This window comes from Muscardinus avellanarius (assembly GCF_963383645.1).
Source record: "Muscardinus avellanarius genome assembly, chromosome: 4".
NCBI lineage: Eukaryota > Metazoa > Chordata > Mammalia > Rodentia > Gliridae > Muscardinus > Muscardinus avellanarius.
The window spans coordinates 10,513,913-10,533,198 of record NC_137789.1 but is presented as its reverse complement, the minus strand read 5'-3'; the positions used below and the strand labels follow the sequence as shown (position 1 = coordinate 10,533,198).

At 41.2% G+C, this 19,286-nt stretch overlaps 1 protein-coding gene across 1 annotated transcript in view; it reads right to left on the bottom strand.

Annotated features, from left to right (window-relative positions):
• The window catches only part of KCNQ3 (potassium voltage-gated channel subfamily Q member 3), a gene marked incomplete at both ends in the record, with an annotated part of 312,050 nt that overhangs the window by 11,264 nt on the left and 281,500 nt on the right, over positions 1 to 19,286 (bottom strand). Inside the window, 2 exons of the mRNA XM_080694642.1 lie at positions 12,688 to 12,714; positions 18,663 to 18,757. Of these exons, the coding sequence (XP_080550768.1) occupies positions 12,688 to 12,714; positions 18,663 to 18,757 (122 nt within the window). The remainder of the gene's footprint in view (positions 1 to 12,687; positions 12,715 to 18,662; positions 18,758 to 19,286) is intronic.

The window sequence follows — 19,286 nt, the reverse complement described above, 5'->3', positions numbered from 1 at the left end:
TTTCTTGATTGAATTAAAGATACACTAGAACTGAGCCACATCCACTCCAGTTTTCTATGTGTAAGTGGGGCTTAGATGAGATACAAGAAGATATACAGTAATTCCCTTTATACAGTTTCAATTTCTATGACTTCAGTGTCCTGAAGTCAACCACTGCCTGTGAATAGGACTAAAGTACAGTCAGAAACTAAAAATGTTTGAGTTTCATATAATGTCTATTATGGCATAGTGTTATAATTAGTTATTGTTGTTCATCTATTACTGTGCCTAATTTATTAAATACGTTTAATGATAGGTATGCACATAAATAAATATATATGCATATATAATATATATTTATATCTACAGCTTCAGGCATCCACTGGAGGTCTTGGAACACAGACCTCTGGATAGGAAGGGGTTACTATAGGATGCAGAACTTATAAAAAGCTGCAAACATTTGTTTCTTCGTGTCTCCTCTGCATCAATAGCTTCCAGTGGTGCTCACATAGTGGCTTGTACACCGATTCTTATCAAAATGCCTTCCAGCAGAACTGAACGACACAAGTAACGTAAAGCAGTCCCTTTAACCTGCCATTTATAGTCACAACCCCTGTGGATGAAGACCAGGGATCCATGAGCTTTGATAATAAGAATCACATCTTTAAGTTATTAACCTCTGCTAAGAACTTGGCATCATTTGAAGTTGAATGGAGCCGGGCATGGTGGCTCATGCTTGTAATCCCCGCTCTTGGGAGGCAGAGACAGGAGGATCGCGCTGGTTCGAAGCCAGCCTTGCTGGTTTAAGAGACCCTGTTTCCAAATAAAAAAATATATAAAAATAGGTCTGAGAGTGTAACCCAGAGGTAGAAGGGTTTTCAGGAACCCCAGTACCACCAAAAAAAAAAAAAAAGTTGAATGGAGTTTGTATGTAAAAAAAACTCCATCAATATCTGCGGTGTCCATGACTACTCACAACAGAAATTAGAGATAACTTATGCCCTTTTACCTTAATGTATTTTATGTATATTACTGTCTCAAAGTAACATTAGAATTCAACCTGTCACTAGGTCTTGATCTTATGTCCATGACATGTATTTGACTACACCTCAGATTTCTTTTTACAAATAGTATCATGTGTAATATTCCCTCATACTGTACTTCTGTTTCACTACAATCAGTTTCTCTTATAACTGTTTATTTTACAACATTGTATTTATTGTTGCAAAGAAATATTCTGAGAGAAGGGGCCCATGGTCTTTGCCATACTGTCCAAACAGTTCTAAAGTTAATAAAACCACTCTAAAGTTGTCCTGGTACAAAAAGTCTGTTGCTCCTCAACTTGATGCCCAGGTCTACCCTTCCCATCTGGATGACTTTGACTAAACCCTTGACCTTCCTGAGACTCAGTGGCCTTATCTGCAAAATAGGGTTATCTGCAAAATAGAATTATCTGCAAAATCTTTCACCGGGGTTGCTGAAAGATGGTGCTGGTTAAAGATGTGGCACAGAGCCTGACATTTTGTAGTTGCCCTAGACATATTCATTCTTCCCTCTATTTATCATCCTCTCTCCCCTTACCTAGAGGGCACAAGGAATAATGTCTTTCCTAATGTAGGAGCTTCCTCTCCATCACCCTACACAAGGCTTGGCACACAGTAGGCACTCAAGAGTAAGCACTTAGTATGTATTCCTATGAGTAAAATAAGAGGAAACATGCATATGACCAGTGCAATCACTTCTGCATGGGCCTGAGACAATTCCCTATTTTTTGTAGACTAAGTCTGGTTAGGAAGCCCCTGTGCTGATGTCTTTGTAGCCTGGTATAGTGTGGAAGGGGGTCCTGGCTTTGGGCTGCAGAGGTGAGGTGTGAATGCACATCCCACCAAGTGCTCTTGAGCTCTCTGAGGACTATGTCCTCATCTGTTAGGGGTTTAATGACAACTGCTTCTTCATAGAGGTTTGGGGAATATTGCACATGATAATATCTTTAATGAGGGATTGAAAGAATATATGAATAAGCAATGAGCAATTGCTAGTCCTTGCTCCCTCTGGATCTATTCTCTCTCACCCTGCACTGTTTATAGCAGTTTGATTGAAGGACTCCATTAATAACCAGCCTGGGGTGAATTTAGAGAAACTCTAATACTCAGCCAACTCTATCTTCTCAGAGTTGAAGTAAAAAATTTTGGAGCTGCTTTCCTGAGTGGTATTCAGTGAATGACAAACAGGACAGAGAAAATATCAGGGCTCATAAGCTAAAACTAGTAGAGAAGGCAAGAAGTGAACTGAACACTCATAGAAGGCAGCCCTGCCCAAGGGTTAAGTAAGAGGGGTACAGAAGCCACAGAGCAGGCCCTCATCCTTCTTGGCCCCTGCCTTCCTGTCCTTCTGTATCTCCAAGTGGCACCATTTTTCATCTGCACCAAGCCCTTCCCCAAATACTCTTCCATACAAACAGGCCGACCTGCTTTCAGTCCCTTTCTTAGCTTCTCTGACAACCTCATTTCTATCTGCCATTTAAAACTATGGCCAAGTGTCTCCTCTTGGACATTAGGTACTCCTCATATGCCCCAAAGGCATGCTCTATTTCCCTCTGTCATGGTATTTAATACTGTGTGGAGACTACATTCCCATGTCTGCTTGCCCCACTGGTTTATTTAGTCTTAGCTCTGCCTGGTAGTCTTTGGACCCAGCAAACATCCCTTCTCAGCACATCTGGATTCTCATCATGACGCTACAGGTTGTGGGCTTTGGGGAAACGCCAGATTGGGTGGAGACCTCCTAATATAATTCATGGGACCTAGGACACATAACTGTGCTCTCTGGTCCCCAGCTTCCTCACGTATGGAATGAAAACTGTAAGCTCCTGTGTCATATGGCTGATAAAGGGTTAAATGAGGTCATGCTTATTAAGTGACTTGCCCACTTTCTGGAATGCAGGATATATCATGGCCATCCTCATCATCAGAAGCAGCAGAAGGCTGATGTGTGTGAGAAGGATGGAAACAATTTTCAGAACCACAGAGAAAGGTTTGTGTGACTTTTTTTTATATGAACGGAGTTTGGGAATTTATATATTATTTTATAGGACTTAATGCCAGTCTCAAAGCGCTCCATACTCTCATATTGTGCTCCATTCTGGAAGGAGGTAAGTATAAGGGGAGCTTAATTCCAAATAAATTAAAAAAGACAAAATGAAGGGCAGTCACTTTGTTCTCCCTAGAAATCTCAGCATAATTGTTTAATTACAGAAAGAAAATGAGAGGGCTCTCTTGGTTGTACTTGTGCTGAGACTTAGGATTCACTTCTTTGACACTTAAATCTTTCACTCTGACCTCTAAGAGTCTGAATTGCTTTGTCCATGTTCATGTGATACCCTTTTGGTCACAGATGATACTGTAGATTGTGTTAAGGTCCAGATGTGTTGGGACCAAGTCAGAAGGCTTGGCCCTGAATGACTCACAGCTATTGTGCTTAAGAGGCTCATAGAATTCTTCCTCCAGCAAAGAGGATGATCATCTTACTTCTTAATAGTGTTGCCTGAAATCCAAGACCCCAGGGGATAATCAAATGCAAGGCAAAGTTCAACCCTGAAATTCAAAGCCCATCTCTGGCCTCCTCCTTATAGATTTCTAGTGCATAATTCAGGCCTTGTTCTCAGGGGCCATTGCGGATCTCGAGAGAAAAGCCCTTCCTGGAGCTGGCATCAGATTTCCTTGGAAAACCAGAACCCTTGATTTGCTAAAGACAAAAAAAAAATTCCAAATACAATTTGGAAAATGTAAATAGATGGACTGGGGGCAAAAAAGTAAAATCAAGGTAACTCTGTCCTGTCTGGGTAAGTATGGCCCCTCTACTGATCTCCTGCCTTGGGTCTCAGCACTGAGGAAACTCCAGGCATACTCAACTCCACCGAGTTCTCTGACATTCAGCACTTGGCACTTGTGTCTTCTATCTGGAAGAACTTCAGAACTTCCATCTAAAATGACTCTTATTCTTGTCTAAAACTTGGCCCAAGTGTCAGCTCCAAGGTTCACATCAGCACATGCAGCTGTTCAGTGTAATGGCGGGTGCACTAAGCATCTACACAGGGTGCCCCAGAACTCTTTAGGTCCTCCTTATCCATGGTCCTGGGCCACCGATATTAAATCTTTGACTCTCTAGGGACTCTCCCATTAAATCAGTGGTTCTTAACCAGGAGTGATTTTGATTCCTCAGAGGTCATTGGCAATGTCTAGGGACATATCTGGTTGATTTGACTTGGGAAGCACTACTGGCCTCTAGTGGGCAGAGGGCAGAGATGCTGCTGGACATCCTGCAATGAACTGGACATGCTCCCCAACAGAGAATTATCCTCCCTAACTCTTGAGAGCACTGAAGCTGAATAATGCAAATGCAAGCTCTGGGGACTAGATCCACCTTGTTCAATTTGTATATCGAGCATCTAGCACAGTACCTGGCATATTAAAAACACTGAACACATTATGATGTTGAATGAAGAAAGGAAGAAAACATTTGCCCTCCTTGGCTTAGTGAAGGTGCCCTGTGCAGTAGAAAGAAAGTGGACTTTAGAGTAAGAGAAACAGGTTCAGCTCTGTGCTCTCTAGTTAATATTGTGACTTGGGTAAGTCATTAACTCTTTCTGATTCAGTTTTCTCATCCACAAAATGGAACTTATATGTATTTAATACTCTGTAAATTCTAAGCTCTGGCAAGCACCCCACTAATACAGTGGCAAGTAAGCCAGATGTGGTTCTGAGCCTCCAGTGAGCACATGCTAAGGTCAAGGAGTACTATAAGTAAGCAGATGCGTGCCTCGCTAGAGAGATAATGAAAAAATAAAGGGAGACCAGTGACAGAGTGTAAGAGATGATTGGTATAGGTAGGGTGGTCCAGAAAGGCCTCCTGAGTGGACCAGAAGCCAATTTCAGTAGTCCAGAATTAGGATGATTGTGGACAAGGTACTGAAGCTTAGACTTGATAGATGAGAAAAAGCCAGGCTGCAAAGATAAGAGGCGAGAGCTCTTTGGTAGAAGAACTGAACATACTAAGTACATGGAGGCATATGGCTGAATCATCCTAAGGGAGAGGCAGAAAGGCCCCACATAATCACTAAAGACTCCTGAGAAAGGGAAAAAAATATCAGTTTGCATTTTAAAAACTGTGCGCACACATGCACACACATGTACTCGCGTGCGTGCGCACACACGCGCGCGCACACACGCTGGCATACACATTCATAGCAGCATTAGTTATAGTAGCCAAGAGGTGAAGAAACCCAATTGCTGTCCATCAATGGGTGAGTAAAAAAAACTGGAAGGCACTTGATAGAATATTATTCAGTTGTAAAATAAAGAGATACCCTGGCACTAGTTACAATCTGATTGAATCTTGAGGATATTATGCTAAGTGAATCATGTTGTCATAATTAGACAAATATTATGACTGCAATTATATGAGGGATCTAGACAAGATGAACTCATAGGAACAGAAAGTGGTGGTTGCCAAGGGCTGGGGATGGGAGACAATGGGAAGCTGTTAGTTTAATGGGTACCGACTTTCAGTTTGGCAAAGTAGAAAAGGTCTGGAGATTGGTTGCGCAATAATGTGAACAGACCACTGCTGGAGTATACACTTAAAATGGTTATGATGGTAAATGTTATTTTGTGAGTATATTATCACAAATTTATTTTAAAGAAAGAACATGGTGGCTTCTGAATGCAGAATGTATGGGAGAGAAAGGAGAACTATCCCATTAATTTTGCTGTTCTGGAGAGTCCTGGCAATTCATTTTGTTTCCAGCTACAAAATGTCTACTTAATTAAGCTTTTGGTGCAGTTTATTTGTGTGCTATTCTTTTTAATTTACCTAAAACGTTTACCTAAAAAGTTTACCTAAAAAGTTTGCTCATTTCTAGAGACTTTTCATGTAAAGAAGGTGGCCTGAGGCCCATCAGGCCTAGGCCTTAACACGTACTAATCTGAAGGATGCACTAAAGGAGGGAAAGGACAAGAGGCTGCCCGGGCCCCAAGTTCCAGAAAGAACCTGGCATTCTCTTCCTTTGTGTCTTCTCCATTACTCTTCAGGCTGGACCAGCGCTGTGATCTCTGCAGGCCAGAGAAAAGACTAATAGCTATGGGAGAGTGTTCAAACCTCTTGTTTTGCTTTGGGTAATAATTTTCTCATCAATAAAATTAGGGGATTAGATTAATTGATCTCTACATTTTTGTTCACCCTTAATAATCACTGACTCTAGGGCATGAAAAGTGATTTCCTGCCAACATCATCAGTGGTTCTGTGAGATGCATTTCATGTGTCTGATGTCAGAGGGAGAAGGCAGAGCATGATGGTGGCATCTGGCCATCTGCTTCTTCATCCCACAGCAGGCTCCTGCTCTGCACTTTTCTTGCCCCTACAGCTTCTTCTGTGGCAGGAACTTCACTCTGTGAGCCACAAAAGGGTAGAAATAAATAAAACAAGGAAAGGAGACCCTGGAGGTGACTGATGATGTTACTGTTCCCAACACTGCAGAGATCTGCACAGGGCTGGGGCTGTCAACTATGGACCTGGACCAAGCAGACCTAAGTCCTTCCCTCCTTCCTTTCATCTCTCTTCCTTTCTTCCTTTTCTATACTAGGGATTGAATCCAGGGACATTTAACTTCTGAGTTACACTCCCAGCCCTTCCTACTTTTTGTTTTGAAACAAGGATTTTCTAGGTGGCCGAGAGTCTTTTTAGGTTGCTGAGGCTGGGCTTGAACCTATGATCCTCTTGTCTCAGCCTCCCAAGTACTGGAATTACAGGTGGCTGCCATCACACCTGGCTTGCTCCTTCCTTCTTTTCTTTTCTTTCTTCCTCTCTTTCCTTCTTTCTCCCTTCCTCCTTCCTTCCCTTTTTTCTTTCTTTTCCTCTTATACTGGAAATTGAACTCAGGGGCATTCTACCTTGTGAGCTAGACTCTCAGTCCTTTTTATTTTATTTTATTTTGAAACAGAGTCTCATTAGTTTGCTAAGAGTCTTACTAAGTTGCTGAGGCTGGTCTCAAACCTGTGATTTCTCAGAATTCCAATTGCTAGGATTGCAGCCATGTGCCACGATGCTGGGCCTTCTTTTGCTACTTTCTAGCTATGTAACTTTGTGCAAATCATTTACTTCTTTGAACCTAAGTTTCTCATCTGTAAGATGAGGATTACAAATTACACCTCCCTCCTAGCATGACTATGGGGATTAGATGTGCTTAGAACTAGACCTGGCAAACAATAAACATTTTTTATAAGTATTGTCCTTAAACTTTAATTCATTGATCAGAAGAATGATTCTCTACTAAATCTGACAGCTCTGTAATGGAAAAGATATAATCACAAGGTAGGAGAAAGAAGGGCTTAGGACAAAATTTTCCCTATCCAAAGATAGATATAGAGGAGAAACACAAAAGCCATCTTTCATATTGAGTTATTTGAAAATACAAATTAAAAACTAGACTCAAGTAAGCAACTGCTATAAACATAGTTACCTGTTTGAAAACTTTTAAAAATGTCAGTTTCTATCCAAAAAGATGACCCTAACTATCAGCACTCACCCATATGCACTGAATAGTTTTAACTGATGTTCAAAATGATGGCCCTTACACGAAATACCAGTCTTTTCTGGAGTACTTTATATGAGGCTCAGTGTGATTTAATGTTTAAATTCTTTAATTCAATATGATTAGTAATTTGAATGAAATTTTGTGGGCAAAATTTATGTTTATAATGGACAACTATTTTTTTTCTGTGCTCCATGTTTTATTCCTTGGTAAAAGGACCCTATTGATTTTAGGGACTTATTTCCTCCTCATATTTCCCCACTTCAACTAAGTGACTCTAATGGAGGCTGTTAATCATGGCATCACATATTTGCATCCACCCCCTCTAACAGGTGGACACAGAGTTGAGAAGTTGGTCAGTAGTAGCTTCTACTCTCTGAGGCATAGAGATTGTCTAAGGTTTGGATATGTGACCAAATTGGGCCAGTCTATGGCTTTGCCAGGATTTTTCATACTGGTGTTCCATTAAGGATAGGTCATCAGAAGAAAGAGAAATATATATTTGATAGCAGGGTGAAGCGTACCCAGCTTTATCAGTATAAAGAAAGTTAGCTGAGCTGGGCGTGGTGGCGCACGCTTGTAATCTCCGCACTTGGGAGGCATAGACAGGAGGGTCTCACAGGTTTGAAGCCAAGGTTAAGAGACCCTGTTTGCAAACAGAAATATAAAATAGGTCCGGGAGGGTATCCCAGAGGTAGTAGGGTTTCCAGAAACCCCAGTACCACCAAAAGAAAGAAAGAAAGAAAGAAAGAAAGAAAGAAAGAAAGAAAGAGAGAGAGAGAGAGAGAGAGAGAGAGAGAGAAAGAAAGAAAGAAAGAAAGAAAGAAAGAAAGAAAGAGAAAGAAAGAGGGAGGGAGGGAGGAAGGAAGGAGGAAGGAAGGAAGGAAGGAAGGAAGGAAGGAAGGAAGGAAGTAAGTTAGCTGAGAGAGTAGAAATATATGGAAGGAGAAGCAGAGATAAGTGATAAAGAGAAAACCCCAAATAAGTTTTATCTTTGTGTCTCAGGGGTGTCCACACTCTCTTACATGTGTACACATGAGCAAATACATTTCCAACTCAGTATGTGATGGTTTATGTTAGCTTTAGGATACTTGTAGAATAAATAGTTTCTCCATCAAACCACCTATCCATACATTCTCTAAGTTAAATATCTAAGAAAGATGGCAATGTGCTGGCTCTGGTAAGGTGCCTCCAAAGCCTTCTATCCAGAGGAGAGGTAGCTAAGAAACACATGTAATAGTATATCAGGTGATGATCAGTGCTAGTGCTAGCATGGTGCTGGAGCAGGATGGAGGTCACTCTCAGGGGTGATGTTAGGCAGAGCCCAGGTGAAGTGAAGAAGTAAGCAATGTGAAGACAGGAGAGAAGAGTCCCTGGCTGAGGGAAAATACATGCTAAGATCATGAGTCTGTGGATTAATGGAGCTCGCTCTGCGCTCATGCATAAGAGACCCCAGCAACCATCTGCACTGGGGGACCCAGATGACAAGGTGGAAGAGCACAGAAGCCCCAGCCTGGTTATTTCTGTGTGAGACTGAGGTGAAAGTTATGTGAACACTGAGACCAGTGTCCTCAGAAGTGAAATGAAGGTATGATGTCACCTTACATTTGGTCATTTCTTCAATGAGTCAGCAAACATTCATGGAGTTCTTCCTGTGAAGAACTTGAGGCAAAGGGTTAGCCTCAACGAACTCATAACCTAGAGGTGAAGAGACAATTTAAAAGGTCACAGCTGGAACGAGGGCTCACACCTTTAACTCCAGTATCTGGGTGGTTGAGACAGGAGAATCTTAGGTTTGTGACCAGCTTCAGCAACTTAACAAGGAACTCAGAAACCTAGCAAGACACTGTTTCCAAAAAATAAAATAAATAAATAAATAAAAAGAAAAAGAAAGGACTGGGGTGTATCTCAGAGGTATAATTTTCCAAGGTTCAACTCCCAGTACCACAAAAAGTATATATATTTGTGTGCATATATATACATATATGTTGCATTTATATGAGTATATTAAAGCATATATATACTTGTGTGTGTGCATGTGCATGGCATGTACTTTATTAGAGAAGGCCACAGTCTTAGCTGAAGGCATTGTAAAACATTTAAATCAGGTGAGAAGAGATGGGAGTGTGAACCGCCTTTATTTTCAGAAGAATCAAGGAAGATGTAAAGTGCTTAACATCTAGTAAGCCCACAAGGGAAATTAGCTCTTCTCCTTTTGATTAACCTTAGATTTATAGATCATAAAAACGAAGCATAAAATTATCAAAGCCAACCTCCAAGTCACTGCAAGAATTCAGCTGGGCTTTTGATCCTCAAACAAGTTCATATAAATCAACACAGTCAAGACAGCCCTTCTTGAGCAAGCATTAGAAGCAAATAGGAACTTGACTTCCTACCAGTAAGCTGACCAAAATCTCCTTTTTGTGCCCTAACAAAGTACCAGGATCTGTTAAATCACTATGTCAGGTTGAGAAACAAACAGAAGTATGGGCTTCCCAATTTTGGAAGGAGGTACTAAAATACAACCTGACTGACAACTTAGAAATAATAATACAGGAAAGCTGGAACACCAGTTGACTGGCAGCCTATTGAAGAAGTTAATTATAAGGTGGCCATTAGTCTAATGCAGATGCACACTGCCGGCCATCCGTTGTCAACATGTTTCTTGACTCTTTGGATAGAGTAACCAAGCCCTCTTTGCTATTCCCTCCCCTTCCCCCATATCTCATCTCTACCTCCAGGCTGTGCACCTTCACTTGCACCTGGCACCTCAGCTTTTCCCATCATCGAGTCTAACTTCTTTTCAGATCTTGAATGAGGGGGACCGTGTGGCTTACATGACCTTGATCCTAAGGAGGATAAATGAGCAAGTCTTGACATGCAGGAAAAACAGAATAGAGTCCGCTCTGTACCCTTAGCCGAGTGGAGGGTTCTTGAAATGGGCATGAGCAAGCTAATGGGCAGTTTTCAGAGAGCCCCTGTCTAGAACTTTAGAAGTACACTGAAAAGCATGGAAATGCATCTACTTTATCTCTAATTGGACATGTCAACTCCAGTCTGTAATGATGATTTGCATGTATAATAAACTCTCTCTTTTCTGTGAACTTAATTTCTGCTATTTTTTTTTACCTACACAACCATGGTCCAAAATATGAAATGCACAATTACAGAAATAAATAATCCATACATTTTAAATAATGTACTGTTCTGAATAGTGTGATAGAGTCATACGCCATCCTATTCTGACTCACGTATAAATGAATCATTCTCCCACCAGCGTATCCAAGATGCATATGTGACCCTCTCATTAGTTACTTAGTAGTCACCTCGGTTATTAGGTTGACTATTGCAGGGTAATAGTGCCTGTGTTCAAGTAATAGTAGACGTAAAGTGCAAGAGTAGCGATCCTGGTAATTTGGATAAGCCAATGAGAAACTGTAAAGTGATTCCTATTGAAAAAGTGAAAGTATGATAAAATTTTGGGTGGGGAGTTTGAGAGTGTACATATATATAATATTATTGTAGTATATTGCTATTATAATGGTCCTATTTTATTCAGTTATTAGTGTTAATATCTTATTGTACCTAATTTATAAATTAATAAATATATATGTATGAGAAAAAAAAGCCCATAAATATACTTAGGGATTAGTACTGTCTAGTTTCAGTCATGTATTGGGGTCATAAAATGTGTTCCGTGCAGATAAGGGGGAACAATTTGTTACAATTTGGTTGAATTCTCTTAGTGTCTATACAGAAAAGGTTGTAAAGGTATTTGATTTAAAAATTTACTTGCAGTGTGAACATATGTATGATTTAAAACTCTGTTGGTCATGAAAGAATAAGAATAATAAATTCCCTGGTGGGAGTCTTGAGACCTGGATCATAGAACCCCTGTGTGGCAAGGACTGAATCTGACTCCCTGGGGGACCTCAGCTTCCATAAAATTATCTAGATGAGGTTGCTGGGTTTCTGGCTCACTCTGTGTCTGTGAGCCAGGAGCTGCTTCAGATTCTCTAACAAGTGTCCTTTGACTTTCATCCATTACTCAGCCCTCCTCTGCAATCTACCCAAATGCCCCCTGTAGTCTAAACTGGGTGCAGGTAAGACACTCTGGCATTTGGAAACACAAAGGCAGAAAGCCTGATTTGTATTTCTTCACAAGAGTGGGCAAGTGATCATAGGAGAGGTTTCTTCCACTCAGAGTTACATATGTAAGGAGCATCATGCAAGATGCCTGGGCATGGCTTCCCAGAGGCCACTGTTCTCGAGGGGGCTCCCCTGCAAGCAGCCCACACACCTATCAGCTCCTCTGTGCAATTTCTGTCAGCTTTGGGAGGACAACACCAAGCTTAGTGCCCAGAAGGTCAGTTGAGAGCTCTTGCAAGTACTTGCCAACAATACTAATGTGTGTGTGTGTGTTTGTGTGTGTGTGTAAAATTAGTTGTTAATTATTTTTATTTATAAATATATATGTAGTTTATACTGGTGTTTTCAAGGGTCTGGATCAGGGTCCACAGTTCCTCTGACACTGAAACATCTTCTAAGAGGGAGCTGAAGGGAGACAAAAGAAATATTCACAACCCAGAAATTCTTTCTGTCTCTGCAGCAGCCTGGTTTACTGGAAAACCTCCACATTTCTGGAGATCATGAGGTACAGTCTTGATTAGGTTTCTGGAGTGCCATTTGTGAGCCCAAAAGCAAATAAACCAAAATACAAAGGTAATATTGCCTTAATAATAGGACCTGACTTTGAATTTTTGTCTTGCCTGTTCAGTCACTCTGTGATGCAGGAGAATGGTGAATCTCTGTGAGCCTAAACATCTCATCAGAGGAGGATATCAGGGCCTATTTTATATTGCAGTTCTGAGGACCAAGTGAGACAACACACACAGGGCTCCTGGCACAGAACATAGCCCAGACGAGGCATTTAGTAAGCGGCTGTTGCCCTATTAAGTTGCTCTGGATTAAATCTGCTTGAAAATGACAGAAAAACATACTGGTCAGTAACAAGAGTGAGCCCCGCAGGCTCTGTTGTGAGCAACATGGCCACCTGGGATCCGTCAACCATATAGTGAAAGACACATGGTGGGAAGAAGAGGATTCAATCAGAAACTCACCTGGCTGCTGCCTCCAGCTGTTCTTTCCTATAAGAAGAAAAAGTAGAAGAGAAATAAACAAAAGATGGATTAAATGGAATGGTTGAATCCTTCCCCTAAGTTCACCCAAAGCTTCCCTTTGATGATAATGAGACAGAGCAGACCTCTGGGAAAAGGCAGGGGGTGTGGAGGGAAGACAGCGCGTGAGGCGGGTTTCCCCAGTCAATTCCCATGCTCTGCTGCTGCCACTGGGCTCTGTGACCTCTGGATTCTTCTGAGACATTTGCTCATTCATTTATTCATCAGAAAATGGTTGCTGAGCATCTGCTCTGTCCCGGGTCTCGTGTTGGGCTCAGAGGTTTGATTCAGTGGTGGGACAGGTCAGGAAACCAGGCATGTCAAGACGTGGCAGCTACACATCGTATCACTCTGTCACCACCATCTTTATAATCAACATCATCACTACAAACACTTATGGGCAATCAACCATGCCTTCTTCTTTATGATCAGATACTATCATCAGTACTTTTATGGATTAACTCATTTAATCCTCTTTACAATGTCCCTGCAAGGGAAGTGCCATCATCATTCTATTTTCCTGATGAGAATATCAAGGCATAGAAAAGTTGAATAAGTTGCTCAGGGTCTTAGTTAGGAAGCATCAGAGTCTGGATGCAGACCCAGGCCATGGGGCTCCAGAGCCCAACCTCCTACCCATGAGCTGCACCACACATGCTGGGCACATATTCACACTCATTGACTCTCACAACAACTATCTTCAGAAATGGGTGTCATTAATTGAATAACCTATGTATGATCTTTTATCCAATTTTCTCAGATACAATAGAAAGAGCATGGCCTTTGGCATAAGAACTGGGTTCAAATCTGTTCTAACACATGCTGGTTGGGTCACATTAGGCCTATAAGGAATCTCACTGATGCTCTGTGTTATGGCTTGGGGTCCAGAATGCTCCCAAAGCTCACATGTTGAAGGTGTGGTCCTTGACAGAGCAGAGTTCAGATGTGGGGCTCTTTTGAAGTGATCAAATCATGTTATGATTTGTGTTTGAAATGTTCTCAAGCTGGACAGGTGGCACATGCTTGTAATCTTAGTATTTTGGAGGCTGAGACAGGAAGATCACAGTTTTAAATACAGCCTTAGAAATTTAGCAAGACTTTAATTCAAAATAAAAAAAATAATAATAAGGACTGGGAGTATAGCTCAGAGGTAGAATGCCTCTGAGTTTAATTCCCAGGACCAAAGCGAAAAATAAAATAAAATTACCCCCTCACTGAGACCTCATGTGATAGGCAAGGCAGCCATGTTCAGAGATGGGTGTTACAGAGTCTGTGACCATGGCCAGGGACTGTGTTTTCTTAGGTTGGCTGCTGCAGCTTCTTCTCCTCTCTCCCTTGACACTATGAGATGACACAATCTCAATCCCTCTTCCTCCTCCTCCTCCTCCTCCTCCTCCTCCTCCTCCTCCTCCTCCTCCTCCTTTTCTCTCCCCCTCTTCTCTCTCTCTCTCTCTCTCTCTCTCTCTCTCTCTCTCTCTCTCTCTCTCTCCCCTCCCTCCCTCCCTCCCTCCCTCTCTGTGTGCTTTCTGCCATGATGCCCTGATGTCTGCTACATGGGGCCATGACCTCTGAGAACTATGATGAAAACCATTCTTCCTCTAAGTTTCTCATGGTAGGTGTTTGGGTCACCACAGTGAGGATGTGGACTGAAACAGATCCTGGATTACAAAATGAACTAATTGATCTTGGTCAAGTAACTTCTGCTTCCTGGGCCTTAGTTTCCTCATGTCCATTTCAGTTCTGGTATCTAAAAATTTCAGAACTTTGCTGGTCACATATGGCTATTCAAATTAAAATATAATAAAATTAAAACTTAATTTCCCCAGTTTCACTAGTACCAGTCAAATGCTCAGTGGCCACATGTGGCCAGTGTCTGCCATATTGGACAGTACTACTGGAGAATATTTGAAACCAAATGTAATTCCGCCATCACTTTTGGGAATCAAGTGGTACTCATGGTCTTCTATTGATGGATAGCAGTGTCTATTTTTTTAACATCTTCTCTCATCCCTGACAGCATATAAGAATATATAATCTACCCCACCCCTAGCATCTTCATGCACCTTCTCAGACTCTTGACATCCACTTGTAATAAGTTTATACACGTTTGACTGACAAGCAAATCAGAAGATCTGGGTTTGAACCTAATTATTCCCCAAAAGATGTATGTGTACCTTCAGCAAGTTCCTGAACTTCTGGGGTCTCAGTTTCTTTTTATATCAAAGTGAGGGCAGACATGAAACTCTGAAGTTTTTTTGTAATCCACAAACATTGAGTTTGTAATTAAAAGTGTTAATAAAGGAAAAAATTAAAATGGAGCAACATTGTTCATTATTGGTAACCCCAAACACATTCCTGCAAATGAACAAAGAACTACACTGAGCAGGGTGTTTATATAAGGCACCATCACAATAGATGGGCTCCACAACTTTAAACTTCAAAACCTTTAGCAAGAATGTAAAATGGCCTACCCACTGTGGAAAATAATCTTCAGTTCCTAAAAGTTAGACACTGAGTTGCCAATTCTACTCAAAAGCACATACTAAAATTAAAAATGTCCACCCAATGACATGTGCTTGAATGTTCACAGCCACTTTATTAGAAGTAGCTTAAATGTAGAAACAGCCAAATGTCTATAAAGTAATGAATGGATAAATGTAACATGGTATTCATAATGCGGTATCATTCAACCACAAAAAGTAATACAAGTTATGATATACACTACAATGCAGATAAAACTTGATACCATTATGCTAGTGCAAAAGCATATACAAAAAAGCCATTTCATATGATACTGCTATTATATGAGATGTCCAGAATAGGTGGAAGAGAAACAGAAAGTAGATTAGTGGTTGCAGGGGCTGGGAGAAAGAGAGAATACAAGTAATTGCTAGTGAGTACAGGGTTTCTTTCTGGTATAATGAAATTGTTCTAGAATTAAATAGTGCTGATGGATGCCTAACATTATGAATATACTTGAAATTACCAGAATGTCCACTTAATCAGGGTATCTTTCATTGTACATAAAATCATTTAATGAGTTCATCCATGTATCTCAATAAGTTATTTTTATAAAAATTAAGCAAAAGTAAGAAGAAAAAAAAAACACTGGGAGGCAGGTAAGGATACACCAGTGTATTGCCAGCTATTTCTTTGCCATTAAGGTAAGGCGTGGGTTGGCATTTGAGGACATTCTCTTCCCAAGGTACTGCCTATTTCAGAATGGTTGCTAAGTGAATTACTCTAGTGGCTTTATACTTTTGTCCTTGAAAAGAAGAAAAAATGTTCTTTCTTCGTTTAAAAGCCATTCCATATCACAGCAGCTGTCTGCAGCACAATGTAGTCCTCCAAGTCTCTGGCAGCTAGGACAATGCCTTATTTATGATAAATCAACCCAAAAGAACAGGCCTATTGCCAAGGCCCTGGGATGCATAGCAGATGAAAATCATCTTGGTTCTGCATCCAAGGTGGTTTGCAGACATCTTTTTTTTTTTTTTAAGTTAGACTCACTTTGTTCTTTTAAGGGGAAGTTGTCTGCCCAAGGGAGACTTTGCTGTATGATATCTCAAACAATAATGAATTATAGCTGTAAGAGAAGTTAAAAAAGGAACTATATGGTTTATATTGTGTGCAATTAAGCCTAAATACAAGACAGAAAATGCCCTGAGAAAATACAAGCATATCATTCTTTTGCTGGACTTGGTTCCTTCCATCTCTCCAAAACTTCTACAAGTCATTGATCTCTTTTGTTTCTTTCTTTCTTTCTTTCTTTCTTTCTTTCTTTCTTTCTTTCTTTCTTTCTTTCTTTCTTTCTTTTGGGGATACTTCTCTTCTCCCCTCATTGCTGCTTGGCCCAGGCTCTCATTCTCTCTTACCCTGAGCCCTGCAATTGCCAAAAGACATTGCCTTGAACCTAGAGTAATCCTCCATCCTCTCCCATCATGTTCCTGAAACAGAATCATGCCAATCTCCAGCTTATAAGGCTTTTTATTGCCTTCAAGATCATGGGGAAATTCCTCTGTAAGTTATCAGTGACCCTCCATGGTCTGGCCCAGTGCTGAGCATATATAAAGTGTTCAAAAACATCAGTGGACTGAATGCCCTGAATAGAAAGCAGCAGATCAGGAACCTTAGAAGTGAATGCACAAAGGAGATCAGTGGTCAAAGTCAGCCTGATCTCATGAGGTCCTGAGGTTCACATTTAAGTTTTGGATACTCATCTCTGTGCTATTCTTTTTTTTTTGTGGCACTGGGGATGGAACCCAGGGGTATTCTACCTCCAAGCTACACCTCTAGTCATATATATATATATATATATATATATATATATATATATATTCTATATATACATATATACATGTATACACACACATATATATACACATATACACATACATATATATATATATATATATATATATATATATATATATATATATATATCTGTGTGATCCTCCTGTCTCCGCCTCCCAAGCACTGGAATTACAAGCGTGCGCCACCACGCCCGGCTTAGTCTTTATATTTTTTGAAACAGGGTCTCACTGAGTTGTGAGGCTGTTCACAAACCATGATCCTCTGGTCTCTGCCTCCCAAATGCTGTGATTACAAGCATGCACCACCATACACCTGGCCTGTGTTGTTCATTTAATAGAGTATTTCATGCATGCAAAACAATTAATAGAACCCAAGTCTCTTATCTTTCTTTCAGTCTTTACATCAATCTGTGATGAGGATAGAAGGCTAAATTAAGGCAGCCTCCCGAGAGGAGTCACTGAGGTACCACTCATCTGCTGAGTGGCACTGTGACCCACTAACTGATGTGTACTTGGTGAAAACGTGTTTCAGAGCAGGTCTGAGCCCCAGGGATTAGCTAGCTGTACCTTAACTTGTTTTTCCAGTTCAAGGATTCTAGGAGTCCAGCATTTTACCCCCAGTCTAAAAAGGATAAGTTTAGAACCACAGTATCTACAACCTGGAAAATAGTAGTCTGCTTTAAAACCCAAACAGATAAGACCACAGGCTTTGGAGGCCTCTATACGAACCCAGCATAGTTAAAACGTCAAATGCACAAAGTTTCAGAGTAAAACCTGGTAACACCAACTAGTCAGCCTGTTTTTAATGTGCACCATGGGCTGCGTGCTGAGCTCTAGGGGCTCCTCTTCCAGATGCCCCCCCCCCACATGTCTCCATCACAATCACTGAACATGGATGTTGGATCTGTGTTTGCAAAACATACCTTCAGTTCTAATGTACCTTAACCTTTGAGGAACTCTGACTATCTTGTAGGGGTACTTGGGAAGATTAAATAAGAACCTGGATACCTGCAGCATACTGGATACTTTATGCATATTAATTTTCCTACACGTTGGTCATGGGAAGAGGTTATATTTTTCCAAGGCCTTGATTCAACCTTCCAACTCTGAGGACACAAAACAGCATTTCTGGGTCTCCAGGGGACTCCCCTGCCCTCTTCTTCCAACTTGCCTTTCCTGAAGCCTGGAGCAGTTTGTGGGTATACACCATGACTAGGTAGGGAACACCCAGGATTGCAAGGGTGACTGGTCATGCTCACTCCTGCTTTCTCAGCCCTGTGGTCTTACTAATACATGGATAGGAAATTTTCTTATCATCCACTCTGCACTGACCAGCTGGTTACTGCTGATTGCACACTGGAGCCATCTGGGAAGTTTTATAAAAACACTGAAGCCTGAGCCCAGTCCTGGAATTCTGACTTAAATGGACTGTGGTATGGCCTGGGATCTTTCAACTCCCAAGTGATACTAATAGGCAGCCCATGTTGGGAGCCATTCTCCATTGCCTGAAGGATGTCCTCTGGGAAACTGGTACCATGACATAAATACAGCCCATGGGAGATATGGTCAGACATGCCCTGACCATTCAGACGAGTGGACACTTGCCTGAAGAATGGGAAAGAGACGACTGATTCATAAAATCTCCACGTTGCCACAAGGTCAATCCTGTTGGGGTTGGTAGCATAGTATCTCCAGGCAGCCTATAGAGGAGAAAAGACAGCAAGGTGATAGGTTATTGCTGAAAGGTTCATACAGAATCCTACAATCTTAAAATAATTGTTCATCCCTGTGCTCTGAAGAGTCTGATTGTGCTTTGAGCCAACATTCAGAGAAGCCAAGGTTCTTGGCTTTCTGTAGCTCCCCCTGGAAGAAAGAAAAACTTTCTTGACTATTTCAGAGGTGGTGGTGCTATGGGCAGGGATATACAGAGAGAAGATCAAATGGATTGGAGAAAGAGAAGAGGGTATAAAGTCACTGAAAGAAACAGGAGGAGTTTTTTTTTAAGGGTTCCCAGAGACTTCTCAGCCAAATAGATAACTGAATAAACACACACAGCCATCTGTGTCCCTTTTGAGTGCAAGAGATCAAGCCCAGGAGATGCAGCTTGACTTTGATATGCTGGAATTTCTGGGGTATTCTGAGTTTAGGGTATGGGAAAATAATAAGGCAGAGTGAGCGATTTGGGCTGGCTTAGAAACCACAATCTGCAGAATGCCATCATGTACCACC